The sequence below is a fragment of the Botryllus schlosseri genome, chromosome 7 (genome assembly GCF_051294905.1).
Source record: "Botryllus schlosseri isolate E-star chromosome 7, Bs_hap1, whole genome shotgun sequence".
NCBI classification, from domain to species: Eukaryota; Metazoa; Chordata; class Ascidiacea; order Stolidobranchia; family Styelidae; genus Botryllus; species Botryllus schlosseri.
In genome coordinates, this window is record NC_137242.1 from 26,651,840 (window position 1) to 26,677,614 (window position 25,775).

Genomic DNA, 25,775 nt, shown 5'->3' on the forward strand with positions numbered 1-25,775 from the left:
ATGCCATCAGCTTTGACTCCACAGCACAATGTTGCGTTCTCGTTTTGCTACACTATCAACGGCCCATTCAGCCAGGTCGGTTTCGCACCTTCGCATGTGACCGGATGCCTAACCCATTATGCACGAGAAGTACAGCACCTTGGTAGAAGAGGCCTAATATGTGTAGGGAGATGATGCAATAAATGTGTTTCTTGTACAGTATGGGCTCATGCAGAAGGCACGAAAGGTGCTACTTTATTCAGATGCCAAACATGCGATGGGGCGTAGCCTGGAAGCGTTCAAACTTCTCTTTTAAGTTTAATGCAACAATCCAATTTGTGCTCCCGTTTTTGTTGTTCATTTCGTTTGTTTTTAGTTCTAAATAACACTGTTATAATTGCCCAGCATGGGCGTTACAATTGCCCCTGGGTACGGGGCGATTGTAACATTTGAGCGACGATTTTCGCGGCCCAATATTTCCAGGATTGATTGTTGGTTGAGTTCCATTTTAGTTTTTATATCAACTATCGAGTTGTTAGCTTGTTTATAGAAACTTTGGAAACGAAATATCTACGAGAAAAACACGTAATGTTCGAAAATACAAAAAAGTGTTACACTTGTCCCTATGGTCTCCCCAACAGAATTTAATCTAACTGTATTTGTGTGTGCTGCCTGCGGTTGTGGAAATATTAGTCACCAGCTTTTCGGAGCAAAAAATACAATTAGGCCAGTGATTCCTAGCCGCGGCTCCTAGGTAGCCTTCTTGCGGCTCTGATTGACCTCGGACCTTTAAATAGTCGGCACTGAATAGTCATGTCTTGGCAATCTGAGAAAATGCCGCACCCCGTGATGAAATAACAACTTGCAATCGTGTGTGTCTCAAGAAAGACATGCATTTGTGCTATTCCAATATCTTTTAACCATATCGAAGCCGGGAGGTCACGAAATTAGAATGTGCAACAGATTAATAATTAACAACCCTAAACTTTCGAAGACACCACCTTCCTTAGCTCTACCGGTAAAACTGATCACGTGGGCAATTATCTGATATGCAACTACGAATATTATTGACTAATTTCAGGCATGAATTAGGAAATTTCTTCGCGCCAATATTTAGGATGTGCCTACGGTGTGCCTACATGACAATGAAGTCGGACTTTTGAGTAGCCGTGACATGAGAGGTCTAGGGGACGAACCCCCAAGGAGTTCGGTTGGCGTCCTATGGGTTGCCAAAGACCAGTGCAAGTAACAATATAATTGAATAAAATCAACCATTAACTTTGAAAATTCCATTCGCTTAGCGCGGAAGTATAGTCACATTGATCTTTCATGACATTATGTCTGTGGGTGAAAGATCGCCAAATAAATTGTGGTAATCACCCAATAAGGGGCCACGACCATTGATCTTTACTATTATTTCATATAGGCCTATTTAAAAGGAGGCGTCTCTTACCTCATCAAATTTGTGGCCTCTCCTCAATTTTTTTACTGGTTACGCCCTTGATCTGAATATGTCATCTTGAACTATCAAGAACTATGAGTACGTTAAAGCAGAGAATGGTGATTGATTTAAACGAGATAAAATGATATTAAGCATGTGATCCTATAATACGATAGGCTAATCAATATTCAACAGGCAAGACAGCCTCTATCAGCGCCGACGAATCCTGATATCCGTTCGGATTTAGGCTGTAAAATTTCCACAAATCTTCACACATGTTTTCAACACTTTTCTCAGCCCTCCACCCCAGTTCTTTATTCGCCTTGGACGGGTCGCAATGAATTTCCGGGACATCTCCAGGCCGTCTTGGAACGATCGTAAGCGTGATTTTCTTATCGCAGGCTTTCTCAAATGAGCGTACCATATCCCATGTTGAAGTCCCCTTGCCGGAACCAATGTTGTACGTACGTATTCCTCGGATAGTCTGAATTGTGAGGAAGCTCATTTTGATGGTAATTTATAGTGAGTCTCAACCTATGATTTCGAAGGTGGCTCACCTAGCAATATCCGTTATGTCGACAAAGTCTACTTTTTGAAAGTATCTCCTTAACTACTTTTCATATCTTTATCTTCTACTGCTACTCGAAGAATATATGTTAAATGTCAGTGAAAATATTACCTCTTCTTGCAATTAAGTTGAAATTTACGGCGTTACTTCAACTTATACTTGAAAATATCAACATGCTGGACTAACTTTAACCACATCTGCCCATCGCACATGCTCATCCACCGTTCTTGTCAAATTTGAACAGCCTACTTATAAATATGTTTTCGCCTTGGGATTGTTTTAGTCTGTTTTATGGCTAGAGTGACACAAAGTTACCAATTCGAATCATTATGCGCTACTAACAAAAGCATGTATGACCCGAACCATAGGTGATCCCTACCCGACTTCTAACTTTGAGTCGGTATGTGTGCAACTTTGACTTTATTCATAGGTTAAATACCGTAACAAATGATCAAACGGAAATACAAAAGAACAGTTGCATCGACTAACCTAATCCCTATTTCTCCAACAACTCACAAGACGTGGCCACGTGGGTGCCAATAGATACATGCACGCGCGTCGCACAATCACAACAACCATGATATGGGATCGCTAATGCGTTGAAGGAAACTTGGAGAGAGAGAGAGAGGTGGTAGTAAGGGATAATCACATAGTGTGGAATAAATTCACCACGACATGATATAAGCGCAATGATTCGAGTACTTAACTCTGAATCCTGTAATAATTCTCATGGTTCGATTTGAGCAATGTGGGATGTTTTTATATGCACTGAAATTGTGCGCGCTTTGCTACTAAGAGTTAATTTATCAACGGAAATTATAGTGTCGATGCTATGTTTCACCCAGAATGGCTGCAAGTTTAGATTGGTCATATCACAGCATACTGAACATGTAGTGCAAAGCCACTCATTGTCACGAAGTGCAATGAAGTAGACATGGTCGGGGCCAAATTATCATTACGTGACGGAGGACTGGCACTGTGTTCTTTCTGGTCGAATAAAAGGTACACTTTCGACATCATTTGTCATTCTGATCTTACATCATAATGAGTTATACTTTAATACTCGACTTGACTCGAAGTATAGTATACTCGATTTAGAATGGAATCACTCATGTATAGGCTATTCGATTTTGCCAGCCCTCGATAACCTTCAAAACTCACCTCCAATTTCTTGATTGCGTTGCAGTGCGCCTTCGCTACATCCATCACATGAACGTAGTCTCGAATAGGCGAGCCATCAGCAGTCGGGTAGTCGTCCCCGAAAAAGTGAAGAAGTGGATGTTTTCCGATGGCTACCTATAAAGTGATAATAAATAAGCAATCAGTAACAAGAATATTGGGTCGCATGCTTTATCCATGTTATGCTTCCGACAATATCATTACCACGTGGAGGATACTCAGGTTACCACGGTTGATGGTTAATTAACTAATTATATTAAAGCTTTCGGTTGTGCGTCCAACATATCGCTACTCAAAGGATTCAGTGTCCTAACCATAAAAGATATGAGCAATATAGAAATATCCAGGTTTTAGTTCCATTGCGTTGACTGCCCTGAAAAATTCAATGATTTCTTCACGTGTGAATCAAAAGCGAGTAAGTACAACACACGCGTCCAACTTTGCCATATACTCGAAAAGAAATACGAGAAAACACATCGCTCTATCATTCATATCACTTCCCACATTGTTGTTTTTGCCACTATGACAATATTGTAAAATCATATTAGTTGCACCTCCTAGACCAGACCTAGGCAAAGTGCGGCCCGCAGGCCAAATGCGGCCTGCGAAGCTATTCTGTGCGGCCCGCGAAAGGTTGCTTGGAATTTAAAACATAACACTTGCTTTATGAATAAATATAACCATATAGGCTGTATCAACTGAGCTGGAAATTCATTTACTTTGAAGCTTGTTCATTAATATTCCACGATTACGCTGCCTACGTATCTCGCATGCGTAATCCAGATTAAAAATAAAGGTAATGTGGCGAAGTATGAGTAGCAATTAAAGTTTAGTTCAAACCTTCTTCGTTGTCATTGTCACATTACGCATTACACGGTATGTGTTTCAAACTGCTATGTGATACGTTTCCAAATCCCCAATTCGTAAAACAAGTCAATCAGTGCTCGCCATTACTATATGAATCACCATGACTATCACCCATGAAGGATAAACGGTCATGCCAAAAAAAGAAATCCGAAAACTGAACTTCAAACAAGGTTTAAACTTTAGACCACTAAATATTTGTACCTATATGAGAGTCAGGAGTAAACCCGTCCTATTAGTTTTAGCCGAGTATGTCGCCGAGATAAAGGATTTTATTTAATCATGACAAAATCATGAAACACTCGGTCAAGGGAGGGCGAAGTTCAGAAAAACTGCAAGCTTCGGCCAACATTAAGGGTATTTGAGCTGCGTACTGCTCGGAAGGCAGCGACCAAGAAAATTTTCAGATAATTGGTTCTCGAACTGGGGGCGTGAAAGCATCAGATGGGGGCGTGAAGCCGAAGTTTAATGGAAAATATTTTCGCGCTTTGCGCGATTTCCCCCCAACTCATAGTAGTTGCTCTGTGTATTGTCCGATCAAGATATTTCGGAATTCTCTCACCAACAGCCATAACCTTCCATGCTATCAAACTATATCTGCTGGGATTGCAAGCATTCTAGTAGCACATTTTAATAGTTTGCGATATGATGATAAGGGGGTGCGACATTTTCCACTATCATAAAGGGAGACGCGCCTAAAAAAGTTCGAGAACCACTGTTTTAGCGTCTTAATGGACGAACATGGATAGGGATTTAAAGACAGTTGAAAATGTATCATGTTTTACATTGTTTCGAATCATGACTGCAAATAGATATTTTTTTAATTAATCGTCATTTTCTCATTACCTAATATCAACACAGTCACTGAGCAGAATTTATTACCAGTGTAATTTATTAATAAAATTGGAATACGCTGGAGAATATAACTAACATTTTTCACTCGGCCCGGCAACGTATTTTCTACTTCTCATTTGGCCCGCGGAGGAAAATAATTGCCCACCCCTGTCCTAGGCTATGTCAACCAACTTCTCTAAGTTTATTAGTTCAGATTAGTTTATTTGATTTCATTTTGCTCCTAGCCACTAAGGGTATCTAGAACCTAGCACCTCTGTCCTGTCCCGTCGTCACTCACGGCTATGGGACACAAAAGCCAAAGGGTTTTCTATGTGGGAAGGTTATTGCCAATGACTCTTTCGGATCAGGCCATAAAGGTGGTCCGTGCAAACCCAAAACAGAACTTAGGGATCCACGCTAAAACGTTTAAGAACCCTTGTGATAGATCGACCTATTTCTAAATACTTTACCTGAGCTAATTTCGGCATCAAGTTTCTCGGCTCTCCTCTTGGGTCCTCGCCTAGTAACCCAGATTCGTGTGCTCCCACAGGATTGAAGTATCTCATGATCACTATCCGCCAGTAGTCTGGCTCTCCCGCGCTCATGTCCTCTAGAAGGCTCTCGCAAAAGAACTTGCTCTTCGCGTAGGGGCAATAACACGCCCCGACCGAGTCCGTTTCCTTCACTGGAAGGTTCTCCGAATTCGGTGCGCCATAGACTGTACAGGAGCTGCTGAAAATGAAGTTGCGCACGCCATACTCTTTCATGCACCTTAGCAAAGTCATTGTACCTGTCAATATGATTGAAGTTCTTATTTGATTATTTACAAATTCTGCAAGTCCCCGGCAGGAAAGAGATTAGTCTTCCTACACTAGTGTTGGTATGATATGAGTAGAGGTAGTGAGTTATGAAGTAGCCTACGTTTACTTCTCCATCAAGTATATGTTGACTACTTGCACTGCTTCCTCAATAAGTTATCTTTTAAACCAGTCATTCCAACCAGTGGGTTGCGAAGCATTTTTAAATGTTACAGTTTTCTTTCCAATATGTCATAGAGGGATGCTGTTGGTTGTTATGGAATGCCAACAATATTTGAATTGATACGATAAGAATTTTTGTAGCTGTAAATGCAAAGTTTTGTAATACTGACGATCATAGATAATTTTGGATATTTTCCGTGTAGGAAAATCAATCCAATCAAGTTGGCATAGACTTCCTCCGATAGCATCTAATATGCAAGATCAACTTCCGCATCTATAGTAAATTGCATGCGTATACATTTTTTATCTCATTGATTTGTTTTTCGTTGTTGTTGCTTGTGGTATTCGTGGTGTTTATCGACTACTATGGTCATTTACACCAGGCCACTTTTCCTTAATTTCATTCCGTAACTGCCGACTTGTAGCACGGCTCACTTCTAGACCTTTATAAGACACCGCTTACACGGATGAGATGGCGAGGAGGAGCCTACATAAACCTCCAACACTTGGCTAGGAATTCTGAAGTCGACCTCGGTCGGTCTCGAGCCTGCAACCTATTGGTGTCGCAGCTGTGGATTATACCACTACGCTATCTCGCCACCCATTTGTGTTTCGTTCGTTCGATCATATTTCTCACGATGGGTCGCACAACTTGTTTGACTGATATATTCGTTTGGAATTTTCATATACATGTTACTGGTCTGGCATTGAATTAGACCACCAGAATCTGAAGTACTGTACTGAAGTTCTGTACCTCCAAGAAGTTCTTCATACAGAAATATATAAGGCTACAGTGGGCTTATTAATAAAAAAAATCCAAACTTTACTGTCAACAACATGGCATTATTAGGTTGTCTATAAAACGATGTATAGCAAATTCCAACTAGTAGAAACGAAGTTGTTGTTATCGCAAAGGTCAACGTTATAATCATTATTCCGGATGGTGTGAACGTGAGGTTCACGTTTGCGTTCTGTGTGTCAACCTCGGAAATTTAGAGGTTCACGTTTACAAACGAACCTTGGTAGGTTCTGCACCGTGAACCCTTTTCATATATTACAATTTTCACGCCATGATAACATCTTTGGTTGAAATTTATTGCATTTCAACTGCCGGCCACCAAGCATAAAAAATGAACACTAAACGAGCATGCCTCTTGACAATCTCAAAAACCTAACCTGCTTTGTGTTATAAAAGTTTGCTCGAAATATCCAGCTTTTTGTTTGTGAATATTTAGCTGTGAGCTTGACCCGCAATCACAGAACATGAAGAGCGAAATACGCTACATGTAGGATTGTGGGTGGTCAGCGAATGATGCTTATTCAACCAATCAATGAAATTGATATCGTTGTCTGAATAAAAAAATCTAGCAAGCGTACAGGGTCCATTTCGATTTCAAATGTTTATTGTATCATAAAAACCAAATCCGTGCGATTGGGGTGATGGCTACTGCTGTATAACTTGTTAATGGGGTGAAACCCATTTTACACTCCGCTCAATATCAACGTAGCAAGCAACACTCAGACGCCGAATACATTGTCCGGTCTGGCATAGACCGTTAAGGCGTAAGCTTATATTCCCTTGCAATTACTGGTCGAAATTGTTGGCAAAGCGACGGAAGATATTGATTTTATGGAATTATTATATCATTTCATTGCTCCAGTTGATACATTTGGGGACGGTTAAAAAGTCAATATCTATACTTCAGCATTGTTGCATTACGTTCGCGTTCACACAGAACCTTTCAGAAAGTTTCGCGTTCCCACTAACCTAAACCTTTCAGGGGTTTACACCTTCCGTACATTATGCTACCTCACTGCGATTGTTCAATACAATGCTGATTTTCAGAGTTTGAGGGTTATTGCGAAGTGGTTCCATAGCCTCGATCGGATTTTAATGTATATTTTCGGAATCGGCGAAGTAGCTTTCGAGTATGATCAACTTTATTTATTTCGGGCCGTCGGGTCGCCGGGTCGCCAGCTATAGGATTAGCGAATATGCTGCCTTTGTCCGGCGTATAAGTAAACCACTCTGGGCATGCAAGCGTGACTAGACGCAAGTTGCGGCTGGTTATACACACAACATAAACTGCTCTCACCATTCAAATTCGTTTGGTAATAATGCATGGGTATTTTAGTACTTTCTCCAACGGCCTTCTTTCCCGAGAAATCACAAATGGTGTCGATGTTGTACGTGTCAAAAACGTCGATCATCCTCTCCTTGTCGCAAACATCACCTGAGTAGAACGACGTTTACGTGAAATGCATGTGCCACGACAACACGCCACGCCGCACAGTCTACCATCGTTGCCTGACGAGTTATTGCTATGAATTATGTTCCAATGTGATCACGTGTTACACTATCGCCAACTTTACTAAATACCAATTGCTGTATCGCCAAAATACCAGATTTATTATCGGTATGAGAGAACTACTTGTTCGTCCTCAAGCGATCAGTCAGGAAATTCCACATTGCCAAAACACATGCATTTGTGGGTATAAAAATCGTGTTTAAGGGCATATAATCATACTTTACCTAGATGTGCTGAGCTTATTGCAATTTTATCCTTTCAAAAACACCACAAGATTGCGATACATTCAAAGAATAAGAAGGTACCGAAACCACTTGGAGCAGTCTTTAAAATCAGACCACGCAATTCAAAACACACTGACCAGAACTGCGGAAAATGGTGTCATTATTGACACCAAGGATCCAATAAACGGCAAAGTATTTGAAATAAGTGAAGTAGCAGACAATGGAACACTACAAATAGAAAGTTTTCAGATAAGTCTGTAATATTGAGATGCGATGCGATGTTTCTACGAGCTTACCTCTGACAAAATGCAAACATTCCTTTCCCGTTATTTGCTTCACTCGCCACAATGACGGGGGTAGGTCATCAATATCATCCTTATTTTGTTGGCAGTTTGACAAATCATCAACAACGACGACCCTGTTTTACGTAGTATGCCATTACATGACTTCTATTCTGCGTAAAGTTCTCAATTCACATGTACCTGTGACCTGCTTTCAGCAACTCAACTGCAGCATGCGATCCCAGATATCCCGCTCCGCCAGCTAATAAGATGGTTTTGCCAGTCGTGTTCATGTTATTGCTCTGCTATTGGTGTTTGACTATAAAGTGGATGTGCAAGTTCCATTTCGTAAAAACGTAGCAGTGCTATCATGCCCTCGGGGGATGCTTACATTCGGTTGATATCGGGAAACGAGATATTGCCCGCACCTAGAGGTCGAGAACGGGCAACTTTTGTCAGCGTGGCTGATATGGGTACGCATAGAATTGGGCTATAGCGCAATGGTTTTTAACCTTTACTAACCCGCGGAACACTTACGCTAATCTGCAAGCATCCGGGAACCCTAAATTTTCGCTGTCTCATACAAACAAGAATATACCAAAATTATCCACATTACTTAATTAGTGCATCAATCGCGTAGGCCTATATATGCTACAAGGGATGGAAACTATCATTCCGATACATGAATTTTACAATTGCTATACTCGCGTAGTACACCGTTACATTCAAATTAGTGGGAAGCTTCTAAAGCTGATCCGGTCAACTTTATCAGCAGTAGCGATATTATTCCAGGCCCCATTCAACAGGGATTTCAATGCTTGTATGATTCGACGCAAACGCATAAGCATAAGATGTAATTCACAGAATTAAGCGCAATGCTCTTATTGGTTCCAATCAAATTATATAGGGTTTTAACCAGGGCTTTGGAGCCTGAGCAAGGAGCCGGACCTAGGTATTTACTGGATCCGGAGCAGTGGTATATCGTGAGCTCTGGAACTGGAGCTAAGAGCGCGGGAGCTGGAGCAACTAACATTTGCGCTTGCTACAAAATCCTGGTTCTAACCCCTGTATTCAACCATGTCGGAAGTCATGATCCACCCCGCATACTTCTATACTGGAATGAAACAACAAATGTTTATTTAGGACGGAATGTATATGTCATCTCGCTATGAGGCGTACCGTTTAATAGTTACTTTATCTGATTGATGTTGGTTGTAGAGTGCTACATTTACGCAAGTCTGCTTAAGCGGTGTTGAGACTAATACGTCACCCTTTGGTTCCTAATATTATAAACGAAGTAAAAGCAATCGTTCGGGAACTGTAAATTCCTCAAACTCGACAAGGAAACATGTACAGGGAAAATCCTGGCACGTGAAATACCCCGTGAAATACCCCGGCAATTTCACGGTAATTTTGACTGGCTTGCCGAGCATCAAATTTGATGAAACGGATATCAATCGAAAGCTGCCGATGAACTGATTACGAAAATGTAAATTTTATTCCGCTCATCGCCCTGTAACACCCACAATCAGCCTCAAACTTTTCATTGTCACGGAGATTGGAATTGTGACCAACAGGGGTATTCAAAAATGGATTTTTTTTCTCAAATCGTACTGCAAGTAGCCATGGCTACTTGATAAAACTGCTAGGTTACCTAATTTAAGCCTATACACAGCAAATTTGGTTCAATTCCAACCTGTAGCCGCATTGCTACAGGAGAAGAAAGTTTCTATTTATTATATAAAAAATAAATAACAAAAAATCTGAAAATTTACTATAATAAATAATTGAAGAGTTGGTCACCGTAAATACTATTTTATTCATAATCCACCGGTTGGAATTGAACCAAATTTGGTGTGTAGGTTTTAATTAGGTATGCTAACAATTTTATCAATAGCCAGTACGGGTAGAAGTGGGTCCACAGAATGCATTAGGGCCCCATACTTCACGCATTTTCCTTCAGCATATAGAGATCTTTCCGTCTGGAATCTAGATAGCTGTACATTGGATATGTCAGATTATTATGATATCGATTGGCTTAGCCCGCTTGTTGTGTAGGGCTCCAGAGACCCGTTGCGCTGTTCCGTCTGAGCAGTTCCGGAGCAAGTGCGCACGAGAGTGAGAGTGTGCTTGTGCCGTGAGATTTGCTTGTGTCCACGCCACATAGGACATTATGATGCAACCGTAAGATATTTCAGTACTAGTATTGGTTTTAATGATAATTTGATCACACCAAAACACGAGATTGCGACAGGAAAGTGTCGAAATGACTTGAAATAGTCGGTGAAATCAGACAAACACTCGGGCCTATAGACTATGTAAACAAGAGGCATGCACACTGAATGAAAAGTAATAGGAGTTAACATGGAAGGACAAGCGATAAAATGAGGTGGCATGTGTGGAAAGGCGGGGTCAATATATCAGATCGTGGTCCCGGTTATATCCCATCCCTGTTCCGTTCATCTTGGTGTAAAGTAGACTTTGAATTTCTTCGGGACATAAACCTGTCCCAACACGCCATCCGCAAAAGACGGCAACGACGCAGCCGGATCACCGTGCACTTCGAAACGCTGGATAAGACTTGATAGAAACAAGAAAACTTCCACTTTCGCGATATATTCACCGATGCAGACCCGCGGACCAGCAGAGAATGGTATTAGTTTCGGGTCCTTGAAAAAATTACCGTTGTCGTCGATGAACCTTTCCGGGATAAATTCCTCTGGACTTTTGAAATTTTCGGGATTATAGTGAACTGCCCACAGGTTCAATAATACCTGTCAAATAATAGATGAGTTGAGTTTGTTGATAATAATTTTATCTCTTCAAAAACACCACAATACAATTAAATGATTGGAAGGTGTCGAAACGACATGGAGTAGTATTCGATATCAGACACCAACCGGGGGCGTGCGACTTCTCCAGTCGGCGGTAGTGAAGTAATGAAGTAATGGGAGTACTGGATTTCCTAATCGATACATTAAGCGCTTATTTATCCACCTAAACAAGTAATAAATCGTATTTAATGTAAACTTTAAGTTTAAAGCATACAGATCAAAACAGTGTTTATTGATTTTAATAACGTAATCTACTGCAATAGCTGTTGAAGTTAATGAGACATTTAGGGTCGATCAAGGTTGTCAACACGTTCTTTGAACTCTGGCTGTGTGTGTCGGGCTTAAAAAACCTTTGGTAAAGACTGCACGTGGACATCAGTTAGATTGGAACGCAACTTTGTCTTCTTCGTGATAATAAACAATTGCTATTATTTGTGTCCGTTCTGCCTTTAATAATAACACTATTATGCCCAAATTTCACTTTGATCTATTTTTCCGGTTTGAGGCCAGGCATGAGACGGAAGGAAAACTGAAAAGGCCGGTTTTGACGGAACATAACATGCTTGTCGCATAACTAAAGCCCGAATACAAAGATTCAAAGAACACAAACAACTAAATAATAACCTACAGTCGCTACAATTTGACGTAGTAAGCAAATACTGAATGATAATGGGGAAAATCACGTCGCGGACCGGCCCCCAGGGAGATATACACTGATTGAAAAGTGATAGATGATAACGTAAATGGACAACCGATAAAAACGAGGTGGCATGTGACGAAAAGCAAGTTGGGTATATCTTATCCTGGTCCGGTGATCTTCAGCCTTAACTGGTATATCTAAATATATGACTTAAAATATTTCATCCCATATTAGAACATTACTGACCGATCCTCCTTTGGGTATGCGGCAACCTTGAATCGATACATCTTCTGTGACGCAGTGGGGTATCGATAAAGGGACCAGGGTTTTATGTCTCATCAGCTCATGTATAAACGCGTTGAAATACGGCATTCTACTCCTGTGCTTTTCCGATGGACGCCCGGCTCCTGGGAGGAAGATTGAAATTGGTGGGATATGTTAATTGTCGAATTTCCAACTGCGCACAAAATATCCGAAGTGGTGACCCTTTTTTTAGTCGTTACGCCAGGGTTGTAATGACTCGAGTCATGACTCGACTCGAGTCAGACTCGAGTCACGATTTTTTTATGACTCGACTTGACTCGAGTCATTTTCTTGAAATGGGAAAATGACTCGACTCGACTCGAGTCAATATTTGGATTGACTCGACTTGTACTCGAGTCATTACGCATGACTCGACCCAAGTCATTGACTCGGCTTATTTTATATGACTTGAAGATGAAGAAATTTGCGAATCGTAATGGCTAGATCAACGCATCCGACGAATTCTGCCGACATCACTATTGGTCACCACTGCTTTCGTTGCACTTGTCTGATATCAGATATGCCACCGTAAAAACAACAGAAAATGATACATAGTAGCAATAATGCATTGTACAAAATCGTCCAGTGATGAAGAGGTAATAGATCCTCCGCAATGAAAGTACTCACGACTTTTCAATTATACAAGCAAACAATTGAAGCAAAGTTCAATTAGAGCCAATGAAATGACTGAGATGGTCAAGAGACTGATAAGCTCATGTGTAGATTTGAAGGCGATGATTCTTTGCATTTTTGGGCGACTAGAAAGAATGAGTATTCAATGCTCTTCAGTGTGGTTCCAAAATGCTTGTCAATTCCTGCATCTAGTGCACTAGTGGAACGTGTATTCAGTAGATGTGGATTCATTCTACGGCCATGCCGCTTTGACATATCTGAGGATCTCCTTTCCACATTAGTATTTTTGAGGTGTAACTCATTGATTTGATCTGCTGTCTGTGAAAACACACAATGCCCCTCGTCCATTTGACGTTTTGTTAGGTATGTGCATTGTGCACGTGAGTATAATACTGAATGGCTAATGTTGTGTGATGTTTGTACAATATGGCTGCTCTAAAATAACTTCTTTTTTATTTTACTGGGTGGTTACTTGATAAAATTGTTATGTTGCATAAAAGGAACACTGAATCTGGCTTAATTTGAAAAAAGTGGAATTAATGATGTGAGAGGAGAATATTTTGGATTTGAAAATAAATGGAGTATTTTAGTTAGAAATTCTTTCTTATAATATAATTACATAGTAGTAAGCCGACTATTTTTTCATATCCAAAACATTCTACTTTAATAACTTCACTTTTTCTAGTTGGAATTGAGTCAAATTTGCTATGAATTTACACAATGTAACAATATCATGAGATAGCCGGTAAAATTCTAAAATCTCTATTTGTAATTAGTCTAAAATTTTCTTTCATAGCATTGCTTTCTACTGGTTGGAATTGAGCCAAATTTGATTTTTTAGGCAATCTAGCAATTTTAAGAAGTAGCCAGAAAATTTGAAAAAATGTTTTTGAACAGCCCCATTGTACAATTATTTATCCAATGCTGTAACTGCGATGTAGTCTGTAATGCAATTGGGAAAACCTTTAGTATAATCAAAAGGTATCTGTTCTGTTGTCACTGCACAATGCACATAGTTGCATGCACGCTTTTACAGCATGCTGGCCTGTCGTAAATACCTCTACATCAGGGGTGGGCAAACTTTTTAGCTCGCGGGCCGCATTCAACATCTAAATCCATTCGCGGGCCGCATTATATAAAATTGAGATTATATGGTGATTATATATGTTCCTATTTAAAACAAAACAAACATTGCTTTGATGGTATCGTACACACGTCAGAAACATAGTAGCGAGATTTCATAGGTTGGTCGACCTCAATAACCTATTTGTCAAAATTATAGAGACGAAAGTCGTTTGTCCCGATTCTTAGAACAGGATCGCAATTTAAATCTATGAGCAGTGATCTGTTCATAGATTGACTAATTCCACTTTTGGCTCAGTTCCAGGTCACAATACTGACAGCATCATAACCATGTTAGCTTCAACCACGCATCTACGATGTGTAGATAAAATATAAATACCCCAATTCTACGCATACAGAGAACGAATCTATCTAAGACACGCGCAAATCGTTTCTATAAGCACATCACTGAAATAATTAAAACTGCAATGAAGTGGTCAATATGAAATCCCACTCGTCATCCGAATTATGTCAATCTCGTTTAGGATTTCTGTGATGTTTAGTAGTTGAAACCTTTCAAACTGCGTGCGCCTTGAGATCGGGCTGTCGCGCCAGAAATTAATCATAAAGTAAGGAAGTATTTACCTCAGAACTGTGGCTATCAATTTTTTTGAGACATGCCCCCCCCTTGTGATGGTGAAAAATTTCGCGACACCCTTATCGCCATATCACAAAACGCGACTAGGGTGCTAGCAACTTAACAGATAGTTTGATGGCACAGAGGGTTACGAATGTGGATCAGGAATATTTAAATATGAAATTAGGACTAAATACAGAGCAATAATCATGACGTGAATGAGAATCGCGCGTAGCGCGAAAAAATTTTTCAGTGGAGGGAGGGCGTACCCCAGTTTTAGAACCAGTCTTCGAATTATCATGGTGAAATATACGAAGAAAAAGTTGAATGAAGTCCCTGCATTAATTCGATTTTTAGTACGGATTTTATCAATATTATTAAAAAGTTTCTTTAGACTCTCGCGGGCCGCACAAAACGGTGTGGCGGGCCGCATGCGGCCCGCGGGCCGTAGTTTGCCCACCCCTGCTCTACATAAACATGCATCTATATTGATTCTCTATCAACTACTATCTTGACGTGAATTTGTTGGTTCTCTATCAGATAGTATGTAGACGTGAAATCGTTGGTTCTCTATCAGCTATTCGTGAGCTATCGTCGATGTGCTCATAACAAAAACTGAATGCTTGTATTGGTGATGTATCAGACTGACAAGAGAGATATTTGATTTTAAGTTCTAAGATTACTAAAGGTATATTTAGCATCGGTAAATGAGGCAAGGACCTGTCCGTTATCTGCCTAAATAAACACGTGCCAAGACTCTGATAGGGACAAAATGAGCAATTGAGCATGTTTCGCAAACAAGGAATTCGATATCACCCAAGCAGGATTGAAAACATGAGTTGAACATGACTTCAATACTGTGACTTGGACTCGACTCGAGTCATAACACCATGACTCGGACTTGACCCTTTAAACGGTGACTTGGACTCGGACTCGAGTCTGTGATGAATTGAAAATGACTCGACTCGACTCGAGTCAAAACCACAAAAGTATGATTGACTCGTGACTCGGAACCATGTGACTTGGTTACAACCCTGCGTTACGCACTGTTGTCCAAGGGACCGCGCAGTGAGTTGATGAGTGCGCGCAGACTCGTGAAAATTAGAGGGAACATTGCTTATCAGTACTTAATGATGATATCTTAGGCAATGTTACTGGAACTTTTGTCCAATTGCGCTACCTATGACAAAATAATACTAGCTAAATCATGAGTAACTAACCTGGGGTTCATGGACCGCTTGGGAGTCCGCGGACTAGTTTTACGGGATCCATGAAAAGCCCGTCTCGAAAATACAACTATAAAACAACATTGTCCTTATTTATAAGCTAGGTCCTTTTTAGCCTTGTCTATTTTACGAATTCACATGACATAGACTACATGGCATGAAGCTGTGATAGGATTGGGAAAAAGTCATCAGCTTCACAAATGTCGCGGTTTGGGGGTCCACGTAACCACCCAAACCAAATTTAGAGGTCTGCATTGTAAAGGTTAAGAGCCCCTGTGCTAGATAGGGATTACCTCGTGAACGCTATCTATGTTGCCTTAACATATGAAAGTTTGATTGACGAAATACACATGGGCCTTTCGCAAAATATATATAACCGAAAAAAATCGACAATCAATATCAGGATCGAGAGACACGCAATAAATATCTGCGGTCAACTAACCAACAACTCTTGATATCTCTTCCTGCAATTTAGTCTGTATATCGTGGCGATGGGCGAGTAGCAGCATAGCCCATTGAATGGTGGTCGAGGTGGTTTCCGTACCGCCTATGAACAAGTCGGATATCGCCGTGTAAAGTTGAGACTCCTAAAACAGTGATGGTATGATACATACTGTGAGAATTATGCTGCCTTGAGTAGGGCAGCTCGAGTGTAATTTGTCAATTCAACTTCAACGAACAGTCACATATAGGCTATAGCAACGTGCAGTAGAGAGTCTATAACAGCAGCACTTATACTTGAAATCATTTATATTTCTGATTCCAGGCCAAAACCATCAATGGCCCTAGGCTCAGGTCATTTGTCTACTCTCTCCGACTGTCGCATTGGGTTATAATAGTCAGCGGCTCCATAATTTTTATATGAACAAGACGTGCAATGCACAATACGATTAGGTCTTAGCAAAATCTAGTATCTGAGTGATTCGATTCTTAATTTAGTATTAGGCTTCGATATAATCGAGGCGGAGAGAGCGCTTAAGCTCAATGTACTAATTTTAGATGGTACACAATCTTTTATCAAAATACGCCAACCAAGCCTGCACCTAAAGGAGTTTGTGTACCATCTAAAAATAGTACATAGAGCTTAAGCGCTCTCTCCGCCTCGATTATTCGAAATTTGATGCCGGGTACGTCATATTTGGAGATACGATTGTTGATATACGATGTTCTTTCCAATTCTCTACCAGTTCCTGACGATTAGGCTACCCCTGACCAGTGTTAGCCGAAAATATTCGGGTTCATTTCAATATCAATATACTATTCAAGTGCATATTGAAGGTATGTACCTCCAAGATAAGCTCTTCAAATCTTAAAGATAATTTGGTATGTTTTCCAAGAAACAAGGGTTGCCGTCACATACAATGGGTATGCTGAAGTATACCTTGTTAACTTCGCTATATTCAATTCATCACCATTACCACCAAATTTTGGAGTTAAATCAAGCTCATCTATATTTGCTGAAAGGGTGAATTGTGCAAAATGGTTGGGAGGATGGGAGCCACTGGTTTACTTACGTGGAACGAACAAGTTGCTTTATCCTTCTTGTCAATTTCAACCAAGTATTCGTCGATAAAATCCCGCGGGTGCTGAGAGTCCAAATTGTCACGGTGTTCTTGCACTACTTTTTCCAACATATCTTAATATAAAATATGATGAAAACATAAGTATTTGATATATCTCGGGAACATTCATTCTCCTGTAGCCTACCACACGAATAGCGCAGACATAAATATTGTTACGAGTTGGCGTAGCATTGGCTATTGTAATGCCTGCATAGATTCTACCATCTTATTGATAGTGCGAAATATCGTATTTCGTATATCTAGCCGCATTATTGTGACATGGAAATATGATTTTGTAACTTCTGTGCATGTGAGAATCGCCCAAATATCAAGACCTATCCAACCTACATGTTAGATAATATATTTCGTCTTATAGTATATATTCGCATTGCAGTCGCCTGTAGTTTTATTGGGTACACTTGGTCTTATGGTTAGAGGCCGAAAGAGCGTAAGTGTCATCAAAGTGTATATTGCGGTATAAGTCACGATTCTTTATACACTAATGTAGATGTATAATTTGAAAGAGAAACTCTCGTCCACTTCGGAGATTGCGTCACATACAACACTAACTAAATATAGCAACTTCATGTGTTGAGTTGAAAGAGTGTGAAGTTAATGCAGCTGCTGATATTTCGAAGTCGACGATCTACACACAAATAACAAAGATCACCTGTAATTAGATTTCTGCCATCCATAATAGCCTTGAATGCATTTGAAAACGGTGGTACGTGTCGCAGCGACGGGGCAACCATCATTAAATTTATGCACAAAGAAGTCACCCTGTCGGACGTGACACTGTAAAACAGCCATGACGCATACCAAATGTTTAGTTTTATACATATACCATGTGATAGAGTAGACCACATACTCTTGTTTTATGACATTCACCATTGCCTGAAATTCTTCATTTTGATAAGAGTATCGAGATCCTAGTATAACGTTGCAAGTGACATTTGCCGTTGCGAGCGCCAAAAGAGTCTAGAAATGGTTAAATACGTGTTTATTATAGTAGGCAAAAAGTCATTCTGATTTCAATATAGAACACGGACTGATCAACCAAACTCCGCTAATAGTCGCTGGAACACTCTTAGCGTATTGATACGTTAGCCTGTAGTCTGAGAAACGCGATGCAAATTGATTACCTTCAATTTACCAAAAAGCGCCGAAGAATTGCCTGAATTAGTAAAATGATGACTAAAGTTACTTTTACACATGGAATACGATTATAGAAGCGGATTGTGAGAGCCGACCTATTATACTTGTTAGCGCACCCACTAGTACTACTGTTATGGCCACCAAGTGACTGGTACTGAATACGCTGAATGCACACTTGGCGGACATGGACTCGGGGAAAAAAGCAATAAACATGTCTATCACTTCTTATCTGAACCGCCTGAAGATGATGTGGAATAAAACTCTTTAATAACAACTGTTGTATCTCTTATCTAGAATATTAGGATATCTTCGACACAGATGGCAGCCAAAATTCATGCATTTTTTGGTGGAAACGACACATTAAAACCCAGTTCGTTTCGTGAATCAATGGCTTTTCAAGATTCGCGCTGCACCTGCGGATCTATTGCGGTGCACTAGTGTGCCATGATACACAGTTTAGGAATCACTGCTCAATATTCCTATGTAGAACCCATTAGGTAAAAACCTATCAAACTCTCTTAAAACTTCAGACTCAGAAATCTCACCCGACAGTCGATAGGTTCCTCACTTGTAGATCTAATTTCGTCGAGTAAATATTCGACTTCGTCCAAAACCTTCGATTCTATGCTTTCTTTTTCAATTCCGAACCTAGTCGAGAAAAATAGATTTAGACGTCGCGCATACCTCAGTTAGCATCCGCAGCGCACCCTCTGAGAGTCTTTAGTACAAACTTTCTCTGGATTTTCAAGTCGTTGTCGTACTGGTGAAATAATATTCCCCGCGCACCACTGAAGGATTCGGTGAATTTGTTGTTGGGCCTCCCCGAGAATACGTCTCCTCTACGCACCAATGCCTGTCGGTTGGAGGTATCAATTTGAGTCGGTGTCACGGTATGCCAAGTAGGGCAGCGGAAAACTGAGTACCTGAGTGATTCTATCCTGAATCGAGTATGAGGTTTCGCTTCGAGTATTCTAGTATCACTCATTATGACGCTACAACAGTATGAAAGACGCGGAAAGTTCAAATATGTACTGTTTATGCGACCGCAAAGAATATAATTATTGCCAGTTCTATACATGACATGGTGATAATTTATTAGGATATCGACCATGCCTATTTCATTGCACTTTTTGACAATGCTGTGGGTCGATCACGACTTAGCAAATATGCCATTTTCAGCGAATAAATCGTGCCAGCAATTTCGCAACGGGCGAAGGCGAAGGCGCGAAGCCGTGACACCATATGCATTTTTTAATGCTGCTGGCCTGCGATGGGGATAGTAAGGATTCTTTTTAAGCTACAGTTCCATTACGGTGACTTTCTGAAGCAAATGATTGCTGCCAAATATTGTTTCCCGATTTTATCTTCAATTTCAGACCATATCACATTTAAAGTGTAGTCCCCCTACGGCTGCCGCAAGTGATTGTGAGTTCTCGGTGTATCTGCTCTCAAAACCTATACATCAGGGATGTCAAACATACGGCCCGCGAAGCAATTCTGAATAGATAGGAAAATACTTGTATAATTCAGCACATTTCTGACAAATGTTCAGGTTTTTAAATGGTAATACTTCCAATAAATAATCCTTCGAGACAACGGATGCTGAGTTTTGTTTAGAGGCCGCATTATAACCATCCGACAGCGGTTACATGATTTCGCTCTAGTCACCAAGTCACTGACATTGACAATTCCGCAAAGCTGTTCTTCTCAGAAGGGAAAACGTAATTGCCAAATGCAATTTACACGAAGAATAAAATAGTCACAGATTTTAAATTTAAAAATCTGCTGCCGCACCTATGTATCAATTTCGACTCAAAAGGTCCCCGGCCTCCACATAAACCCGAATCGCAAATTAATACGGATGTATTACTCGCATCGCATGCCTAACCCGGGTCAGATTATGATAAAAACAACGGGAAAATAGAAGTATGCCAGCTTATATCGTCGTTAGAGCCACTGTTTTAACGGTTTATAACTTATTCCACCGGCCGATCATAGTACTTTTGCTTACTCGATTGTTTGCGAATAAAGGTGTTTCTAGAATAGAACCCCTGTGATCGGTAATATAATGTAATCTACTATCAAACATACGCATTGCACATCACACACACACACACACACACACTGGCTTGATAACAATGCATTCATATGAATACACGGGTACTGATTTTGAGGTAACAATTTGAAATTCGACCACAATTTGACTGGTTCGGCCCGCAAGCGATCTGAAGGGTTGAATCCGGCCCGCGGCACAAGTAGAGTTTGACACCCCCTGCTATACTTGGTATCAAGGCAAATCGTTTCGTGTCTTTTATAGGCCTCACGAAGCAACGAATAAAGCTGCGGGTCGACCTGTTCTGATATTGGGTCATTGCTGACAGTGACTTCGCTTGCCGATTGACATCGATCCATACATGAGTGTAGGATTGGAAGTATAATTAGATATCATTGGAACAGAACTAGAACATATATGTAAACGGGAAGACTTTAGTTTAGGGGCAGCAACTCAAACTGATCTGTTTCTTGCAGGTACAGAACTTAAAAATACAATTCCACAATATACTCATATTGAAATAAACGTGAATATTTTTGGCTGACACTCGTCAGTGGTATTTGTTTGCAGCTAGTAGAGAATTGGAAAGAACGCTGCTGTATATCAACAATAGATTGTATGTTTCTGTGCGGTAGCCGGAATCCTCAGCTGCCGTTTATAGGCGTAGAAGCCTGTCTAATGGGTTATCTGCAGACACTATTCTTTGTAATTCATAGAAGTTTAAATCGTGTCCAAGCCTGATCCAAATGAAGACAGCTGATGCATAGAACAGCAACAGCTACAAACAGCTGAATTAGCGTGAAAACGTAAGGAAGAACGTACGTAAATAAGCAAAAATAAACGTAGGTCAATAATAATATAAAATCGGCAGATTATATTTTCATATGCCCAAGGCAATCACAGAATGCACAATGGGATAGGTAATGAAGGTATGTAAGATTTACAATAAATTTTGCGACAAGGTAAATAACCAGCAATTGGTAGTTCGCCGACGCTATATATAACTGTGGGAAGAGCCTCTCTAATAAGGCTTGATTACAAATGATTGCTAAAACATCGGCAAAATTTAAGATTACGAAATAACATGCATAATCGCAAACGATATGAATATATTATTCTCTTAAATTGATAAGTTATTTTATATAACTTCGCATATGTATTACTATAGCCTCCATATTCGTGACGATTACAGAACATCCAAATCAATTTATTTTAGAACACCCATTGACTGGTTGTTAATTTACTATGAATAAATTGCAGAATGGATACAGGTAATGGGCATATCTGCCGGCATGGTTTTCAAGTCCCCACCTTGGCAGCTAATGTCGATATTTGTACTTAAAAGTCGAGGTTAGTCTGCTTTAGGGTTTGTGCAGCTAGCCTGTATAATGAGGATATGCTGATCAAGAATTACGCAATTACGTATAGAAAACATCTCACTGACTGATAGTGATGAGCCTGCAAAGCTAAGCTTATGCATATGCATTGAATCGTGTTTAGTTGTAGAATCAATATTTCAATTAACCTTACCTCATGAATCACTTCGTAATCATTCAGCACTGTGAACGTTTCCGGTCCGAGTTTTACCGAAATAACAGGGCCGTATTTCTTCGAAAGTTCAAAATATTTTCGCGGGGGATCGCTCCCAAGAAACGGAAGATATCCCAACAGCGGCAAACCCCAAGGTCCCGGCGGACCGCTTTTATCTTTTGACAGATACCGAAGAAACAACAGCCCTGCCGCAATGATTAGGAGCACATCGGTTAAACCGAAATATTCCATGATACCACTCCGACAATAGACTCCTTGATAAAACCTATAATACAATATCGTATCCGTGTTGATGACTCCGATCTCCATATTAAACTTTTGCAATTTTGAATTTTCGATGTAAGCAAAGACCATATTTTTCTAATTGGACCTTTGCTCAAAATAGTCTAGTATCCATGATATATGTATATGTATATTCAAACGGGCATATCAGTGGATTGCGGCCTCGTATGAAGATCTTCACGCAGTTATTGAATCCAAAGCTTATTAATCCGGTGTTGCCTGTATACGGAAACGGAACCAGGATTCCGCAGATCGCTATCGAAATATCAACGGCGTGCATAAAGCGCAATGCTATTTGTGAAATGCTGAATCGGTCAATACCGTCTTTAAATTCCGAATACAATATCGCTGCATTTGAAAAATTGTAACTTTTCCAAACGAGATTAGAATTAGAATTACAGCAAAGAGTTTTTTGTTCAAATTAGATTAGAATTAGAATTCTCGCCATACATTTTTTTGCAAATTAGATTAGAATTAACATTACTGAATTCACGAAAACGTGGAACTTGAACAAAGTTAAGTTCGTATCACAGTTCATACTCATAAGCTAGAGAATGGCAAAGCAAGATTGGCTCGTTTCACACTGTACAGTTCACCTGTAACATTTCCAGGAAAGCCATAAATTAGATTAGAATTAAAATGAGAACCTAAAAACATATGACAAATTAGGGGAGATTTAGAATTAGAGCAAAGAAGCATTTCACAAATTAGATTATAATTAGATTACCTGTACAGTATTTTCATCTAATAAGTCTAATTAGACAACAATCTAGTCGTAAAACTTTGCGCTACACAGCCCTCTATGTTAGGCTTACCATACGTCCTCTTTTAAGAGGATTTGTCCTCTTTTTTGACTTTTTTGAAAGTGTCCTCGGAGGACGCCCTTTTGTCCTCTTTTTTGAGATTTTGTCCTCTTTTTTGAAAATTTAGGTCAGATTTAGAGGAAATAGCGAGTGATATTCCGCAAATTAGCGCAGAAGTGAAGCTACGGCGTGTTTTTCGGAGGAAAAAGCGGTGATTTCAGCTCTCAGCGAGATGAAGACCTTTTTTTTTTTTTTTTTAGTCAATCGATCATGGAGTGGGAGAAATTTACCGGTTTTTGAGAATTCTTCTCCAGTTTTGCATGTCTGAAATTTCTGAAAAAAGTGTCCTCTTTTTTCATTTCCGAAATATGGTAAGCCTACTCTATGTAAACAGTGTGACGCCCTGGCTCTCTCTCATATCTGTATATCACGTGATTTATGTCTTTCTTTTCGTACCACGTGACTGACCATTTATCAGCCCGGGCATTTCAATTATAAGCCAGACTCATATGCGATATCCTACTGTATATTCCATGCATATTCGACCAATATATCTATATGAGGCAATACTGTCGTGGCATTCACGTTGAAGTTGTCAGATCAAGGACTAACGCAGGGATGTGCGTCTACTACTAAAAGAGCTAAGTATATTTACCCGGCCACACATTACGTGGGACTCAGGTTACAACTCTAGCAGGTCATCAGACGACACACCTCTCCGCAACAGTTTTAGCTACACCCTCGTTCTACGTGAGATTGAAATTCATACTGTCATTTTCGACCACGCCGACTACAATACGCCGTAAGGCAATCGTGTCGATCTGTAGCAGCTTCGAGCTGCAACTCTCACTGAATACTATATATATATATATATGCCTCACTTCAGACGCCGCCTGCAAAAATTCGCAATCCGAATGTAGATATCTTTGAAATGAAACCCACCCCAACCCCTCACCGGATTTCAATTAACTACAGAAATATTGGACTTGTCGGCCCGAGCTTTAGTATTGTTGCTGTCTGTGGTGTTTACACGCAAAATGCAGTCACGGAACGCTATTTCTGCGGCTCTAAAACTAGATGTTACTCCGTATAGGCATATGCAATACCAAATATTTCGTTCCGATCTGCCGCGCGTCGAAGACGCACAAACTTCACTCGTAAGTCGTATGCCACATAAAGAGTCTAACATAACTATGATGATTATGATAGTATTCTCTGATCTGATGGCTTTACGTCCGTGTTCATCGCGGCATTGCAGCTCAAGTTCGCTAATGACAATTACTCAGCGCAATGGCCGATGCGGAAAGTTCAAATACATACCTTTTGTGCGACCGCAAACAATATAATGCCAGTTCTACATCACATCAAAGATAATTATGTCGACCATACCTATTTAATTGCACTCTGTCACCATGCTGTGTGTTGATCACGACTTCGCCGATATGTCATTTCCATGTACGCACCTAGCTTTGTATTACATGCTTAGTATGCTACCACGAGCAATCGAGTTTTACGGCATTCCAAAGTGGAAAATAGTATAGAAACTAGAATTCTCGTTGATAATTCTCGTTGATAAAGGAACTCTAAGTAGCAAGGAGCGCTTATTCCAGTACTCCAAAAAATTATGTCGCTCTACTCTTCTCGAATCATTATAATTAATACTCGACTGATATTTGAGTACTTGCATCATTATGCTCAGCCATACTCAGCACATATACCAGCAGGTAGAATTTGTCGATTGAACAATGAACATTCGACTGGTGGGTGAATTAATTGGAAGAGCTGTTGCTGGCTCGTATAGGCTACTTCTTTACTTTGCGTCTGGAAAATTGAAGCATCGACTGGCAATTTTACATGTTTATATTTCTTCGTTACAAATGTGGCCTAATCCAGGATTATATTATTATCCGAGTTGACTTTCGCACATGCAATCCGGCAGTCGATGGGCGTCTGCATTCAAGTCAAAACACAAGCCGATTCTACCGAATGAATACTGTGTATAATCGGCGTACGAGACTACAAGGAAATAATCTTGAATATCTGTGTCGCCTCATTGCTTAAACGGAATCTTATACGCTCTCGCCTGGTAACGTGCTGCCAGTTAGACGTAATTATCTGCAAATTGCATGCATTCGGCACCTACTAAATACACGGCGTACATCAACTGCAAATAGGCCACAACATGTAGCAGCCAGGAAATTATGTTTCACGGATAGTCGCACGATGACGCGCTGATCAATATGCCTATTTAAAATGACGATGAGACTTCTACATAGTAGGCCGAGTAATGGATTGTCTGAACGACAGCAAACGCTGCTATGCTACGATAAATCAGTGATTCGAGATATATACAAGGCTAAAACAGTCACATTATA

At 40.2% G+C, this 25,775-nt stretch overlaps 2 protein-coding genes across 2 annotated transcripts; both read right to left on the reverse strand.

Moving 5' to 3' along the window:
* Positions 1–1,520: 1,520 nt before the first annotated feature.
* LOC145442466 (UDP-glucose 4-epimerase-like) lies at positions 1,521–9,299 on the reverse strand. Its single transcript, XM_080320384.1, has 6 exons — positions 8,861–9,299; positions 8,675–8,796; positions 7,942–8,079; positions 5,336–5,655; positions 3,150–3,284; positions 1,521–1,904 (listed from the first exon to the last, which is right to left on the reverse strand). The coding sequence occupies exons 1-6, from the start codon at positions 8,950–8,952 to the stop codon at positions 1,602–1,604; spliced, it is 1,110 nt and encodes a 369-aa protein (XP_080176510.1). The 5' UTR covers positions 8,953–9,299; the 3' UTR covers positions 1,521–1,601.
* A 1,552-nt stretch (positions 9,300–10,851) lies between these two features.
* LOC145442464 (cytochrome P450 2F1-like) lies at positions 10,852–25,591 on the reverse strand. Its single transcript, XM_080320382.1, has 9 exons — positions 22,295–25,591; positions 19,419–19,564; positions 19,257–19,359; positions 18,425–18,534; positions 18,227–18,351; positions 17,509–17,630; positions 16,437–16,581; positions 12,380–12,540; positions 10,852–11,433 (listed from the first exon to the last, which is right to left on the reverse strand). Exons 1-9 carry the CDS (start codon positions 22,667–22,669, stop codon positions 11,119–11,121), a joined length of 1,602 nt encoding a protein of 533 aa, XP_080176508.1. The 5' UTR covers positions 22,670–25,591; the 3' UTR covers positions 10,852–11,118.
* Between the last annotated feature and the right edge of the window lie 184 nt (positions 25,592–25,775).

Bases quoted from the DNA above. Each gene is read 5' to 3' on its own strand.
- LOC145442464 (XM_080320382.1), bottom strand. From the start codon at position 22,669: ATGGTCTTTGCTTACATCGAAAATTCAAAATTGCAAAAGTTTAATATG. The intron at 16,582-17,508 runs GTAAGTAAACCA...TCACTGTTTTAG, and splicing joins AAGCAACTTGTTCGTTCCAC to GAGTCTCAACTTTACACGGC. The intron at 12,541-16,436 runs GTTAGTTGACCG...TCTTCCTCCCAG, and splicing joins AGAGATATCAAGAGTTGTTG to GAGCCGGGCGTCCATCGGAA.
- LOC145442466 (XM_080320384.1), bottom strand. From the start codon at position 8,952: ATGAACACGACTGGCAAAACCATCTTATTAGCTGGCGGAGCGGGATAT. The intron at 8,797-8,860 runs GTACATGTGAAT...TACGTAAAACAG, and splicing joins TTGCTGAAAGCAGGTCACAG to GGTCGTCGTTGTTGATGATT. The intron at 1,905-3,149 runs GTGAGTTTTGAA...CTCACAATTCAG, and splicing joins ACGCAATCAAGAAATTGGAG to ACTATCCGAGGAATACGTAC.